General features: G+C 38.7%; 1 protein-coding gene across 1 annotated transcript; it reads left to right on the top strand.

Annotated features, from left to right (window-relative positions):
• The first annotated feature begins 3,107 nt into the window (after positions 1-3,107).
• Positions 3,108-4,493, top strand: LOC148513708 (uncharacterized). The gene has a single exon (XM_088481456.1). It carries the CDS (start codon positions 3,108-3,110, stop codon positions 4,356-4,358), a length of 1,251 nt encoding a protein of 416 aa, XP_088337582.1. The 3' UTR covers positions 4,359-4,493.
• The last annotated feature ends 214 nt before the right edge of the window (positions 4,494-4,707 follow it).

Below are 4,707 nucleotides of genomic sequence, written 5' to 3'. Positions count from 1 at the left end.
TAAAGGGGCACAAATAAATTAACATGATCAAACTATATGGTAAAGACTGCCGATAACAATCAAAACCAAATGTAGATATATGTGAAATATAAACATTGTCAATCAGTGCAACAAACTGTGCCTTGCATGATAACCGATCTAATGAATAAGAGGTCTACTGCTAACATACTAGTATAATGGATATAACATAACCCAATTGTCAGTTAAATGCATAGAAAATCACTAAATAAAACAATGTAAACCCAGAGTCTCATTCAAACCACGTGGGGAAAGAGAGTCCAATCGCATAATCCACTGAGATTCACATTGCAGTAATCTACGTGCTCTGTCACCCCCCCTCACTAGGGGAGGTACGTGATCAATGATACGATAGCGCAAAGTTGAAAGATTATGATGTTCTGCAGCAAAATGCCTGGCCACAGGCTGCTCGCTAGTGCCCGTAACAAGTGCTGCACGAATGGCAGAACGATGCTGCGCCATCCTTTCTCTGAGGGTACATTCTGTCTTACCTATATAAACTTTGGAGCACGGGCATGTGATAACATAAACTATAAACTTAGTTGTGCATGTCAAAAAATAGCGAATATTGTACTTCTTACCAGTATAAGGATGAAAAAATAATGAGCCTGTCTGTAAAGAACGACAGGTAGTACAATTAAGACACTTAAAACACCCCAATTTTGGAGTGCCCAAAAATGTACTGCCTTTGATGTTAGTTTTACCCAAAGATGTTACATCGTTATGTACCAGAAAGTCCCTCAGATTCTTACCTCTACGGTAACAGGTCATAATCTTAGTATTATGCAATGGTTTTAAATCGTTGTCAGTTGAAATAATAGGCCATAACATGTTGGCCTGTTTGTTGATAACAGGACTCATATTATTGAATTGATTCACCCACAAGTGTTTGTTGCTCAGATTGCTTTCTTTTTTAGGATTGAACAACAACAATCTATCGATTGGTATAGCCAAAGCTTTCGCCTTGGCACAATTAAGAATAGTTGTAGTATACCCTCTCTCTAAAAATTTGTTTTCACGTGACTGCATTTTTGCCTATGGACATTGGTTGTGGCCTTTTTTTAGTTGCCTAGATACCATATTTTTGTGTCTTTTTGTTTATGATGATTCGATTCTGCCTTTTCTGATTATAAATCATGTTTATGAGACTATATTATCGATTGTGGGAGTAATAACGAGACTGCTGTGTGCTGCCTGGATATTTACCACCTTTCTGTGTGAACGATTAATTGCTGCATCTTAAAGATGGCTGATACTGCTGAAAATCTTTAACCCAGAATTGTGTTAGAACGGGGCTCTGTTCACAGTTACTCTGAGTCTGAGGCTGAAAGTATTTTGTTCACTGATAATCCAAGCGACCACATTCCAGCTCCTTCAATACAGGATTTATTTAATGATCTGGTACGGTTAAAGAAACGTGAGATTGATTTCTTTTATCATGGGTTGACACTGTCTAATTATTACAAGGAGAAAAAAATCCCCCGTGGTTTTAGAGTAAAGAATATTCCCACGATTGGACGGAATAATGTTGATTTTTGTAAGAAATGGACATCGATTTTGAACAAATGTTCGTTCGACCTACTGTTATTAGTGATCGAGGAATCTAAAAGGGAGATTGATGTGGCTAAAGAAAAAATCACTTTATTTGAAAATATTCATTTGTCAACTTTAACGAGTGATAATCAATGTGATTGGCTAGCTAAATTAGCTTCCCAATTAGATTTATATAAAAATGATCTTATCAGATTTAAGAGCGAGAAGAAAAAGAAGGTGGATCTCGATTACGAGCACCAGAGGGTGTATAACTGGCTAACTGGAGCTTATTCTAAATCTGACAAACGTCCTTTGTTTAGATGCACTCTTGATAGATCAAGATTTGACACCTCAGATGATACAGTTACGACTGAAAGCGATACAGATGCCGCCACAAGATCTCGATCTAAAGGTCGTGGTGAAGCTACAGTGGGTAAACGCGCTAAAGCGCGTTTTTTAGATCTTGGCCCCATTGTACCCGCCGAAGTAAGCAGAACCAAAGGGAGAGGAAGACCACCCAGCGGTCGCAGGATCTAGTCTTTAATTTGTCCAATAGGACATTGACTGACTGTGAATTTTCAGTTTTGAGTAGGGGCTTATCATTCGTTCCGACGGTACCCTTTGATAAAATACAGTGGAAAAAAGAGTCTTATATGTTGAATAGGAGTATTAAGATCAAAGAGCATTTCTCAGACAAGGCTTCTAGGGTGCCTGATTTGCCTCCACAACTTCTCAGATTGCAGGAAAGATCCGCTTTTGATCCAGTCAGTAATAATGCGTCCATAAAAACTTTTTCACGTCTATTGGACAGAGCCGTACTGGACAATCCTAATTGTCATAAACCTAAATATTGGAATTTAAATAAAGATGAGCTAATTGCCTTAAAGAATTTATCAGGGTACGATGATGTGGTTTTCCGCCAAGCGGACAAAGGCGGGGCCATTGTAGTGTTGAATTTGTGTGATTATAAGGAGGAGGCTATGCGACAGCTCAGAGATGTCACCACTTATAAGAAATTGTCACAAGATCCTACGTGTGAATTTAAAAGAGAGCTGGATAGTGTGTTGTCTCTGGCTTGTTCACAGGGTTTAATCTCACCATCGATTAAAAAAGCTTTGGAGGTCAAATTTCCTATTAGACCTCTTTTATATCTAATCCCCAAAATTCACAAAGATCCGGTTAAGCCTCCGGGCAGACCGATCATCGCAGCCCGTGGTTCTTTGTTTCAGACCGTGTCCACATATCTTGATGCCATTTTGCAACCATGTGTTCAAGCCAGACCTACCTATTTGAAGGATACTAACAGCCTTTTAATTGCATTAACTTCATTGACGGGGTTACCTACGGATTGCAATCTGTGCTCAGTTGACGTATGCAGTTTATACACATGTATCCCCCATTGTGATGGTCTCAAGGCCACCAAAATGCTGATTACGAATAATCCACACTACAAAGGTCCTTCCATTGAGTTGTTTTTGGAGCTTTTAGAGTTGGTGTTGACACGTAACTACTTTACATTTGATGGGTCGTACTATTTACAGGTGTCGGGCTGTGCGATGGGGTCCAATGTGGCCCCATCGTACGCTAACGCTTTTATGTTCGCTATAGAACAGGATGTGTTTTTTTCTGACTCCCTCGTAGCTAGTAACATTAGAGCTTTCTTTCGCTATATAGACGATTTATTTATTGTATGGAGAGGTCCTCAACAAACTTTTGTAGATTTAATTGAGAACCATAATAGGTTAAATAACCCTGTCAAGTTTACATACACGACTGACACAAAGTCTGTGAATTTTTTGGATGTCACCATCACGAATAGTGGAGGCAATTTAGTTCCTTCACTGTTTGTAAAATCCACAGATAGAAATAACATACTGTTGGCTCAGAGTGCACATCCCATCCCTCTTAAGAATGCTCTTCCTTTTTCTCAGTTTTTACGTGCATTGAGAATCGCAAGGAATAGAGAGGAAGGTATTAGTCAGCTGGATGCTATGTATGACAAATTTTTAGAGAGAGGGTATACTACAACTATTCTTAATTGTGCCAAGGCGAAAGCTTTGGCTATACCAATCGATAGATTGTTGTTGTTCAATCCTAAAAAAGAAAGCAATCTGAGCAACAAACACTTGTGGGTGAATCAATTCAATAATATGAGTCCTGTTATCAACAAACAGGCCAACATGTTATGGCCTATTATTTCAACTGACAACGATTTAAAACCATTGCATAATACTAAGATTATGACCTGTTACCGTAGAGGTAAGAATCTGAGGGACTTTCTGGTACATAACGATGTAACATCTTTGGGTAAAACTAACATCAAAGGCAGTACATTTTTGGGCACTCCAAAATTGGGGTGTTTTAAGTGTCTTAATTGTACCACCTGTCGTTCTTTACAGACAGGCTCATTATTTTTTCATCCTTATACTGGTAAGAAGTACAATATTCGCTATTTTTTGACATGCACAACTAAGTTTATAGTTTATGTTATCACATGCCCGTGCTCCAAAGTTTATGTAGGTAAGACAGAATGTACCCTCAGAGAAAGGATGGCGCAGCATCGTTCTGCCATTCGTGCAGCACTTGTTACGGGCACTAGCGAGCAGCCTGTGGCCAGGCATTTTGCTGCAGAACATCATAATCTTTCAACTTTGCGCTATCGTATCATTGATCACGTACCTCCCCTAGTGAGGGGGGGTGACAGAGCACGTAGATTACTGCAATGTGAATCTCAGTGGATTATGCGATTGGACTCTCTTTCCCCACGTGGTTTGAATGAGACTCTGGGTTTACATTGTTTTATTTAGTGATTTTCTATGCATTTAACTGACAATTGGGTTATGTTATATCCATTATACTAGTATGTTAGCAGTATACCTCTTATTCATTAGATCGGTTATCATGCAAGGCACAGTTTGTTGCACTGATTGACAATGTTTATATTTCACATATATCTACATTTGGTTTTGATTGTTATCGGCAGTCTTTACCATGTAGTTTGATCAAGTTAATTTATTTGTGCCCCTTTAAAGGTATCGATGGTATCTATTTAACTATCGATTGTTTGTTAAACAGTGATACAGTTCCTGATAATTCCATGCAGTCACATTGCGACTATGTTATTGTGTTATCGTTGTCACGTGTTATTTGTAATGT

Source organism: Taudactylus pleione, unplaced genomic scaffold (genome assembly GCF_031769625.1).
Source record: "Taudactylus pleione unplaced genomic scaffold, aTauple2 ptg000273l, whole genome shotgun sequence".
Taxonomy (NCBI): domain Eukaryota; kingdom Metazoa; phylum Chordata; class Amphibia; order Anura; family Myobatrachidae; genus Taudactylus; species Taudactylus pleione.
The sequence above is the reverse complement of the archived record's forward strand: the minus strand, read 5'-3'. Positions and strand labels throughout refer to the sequence as shown.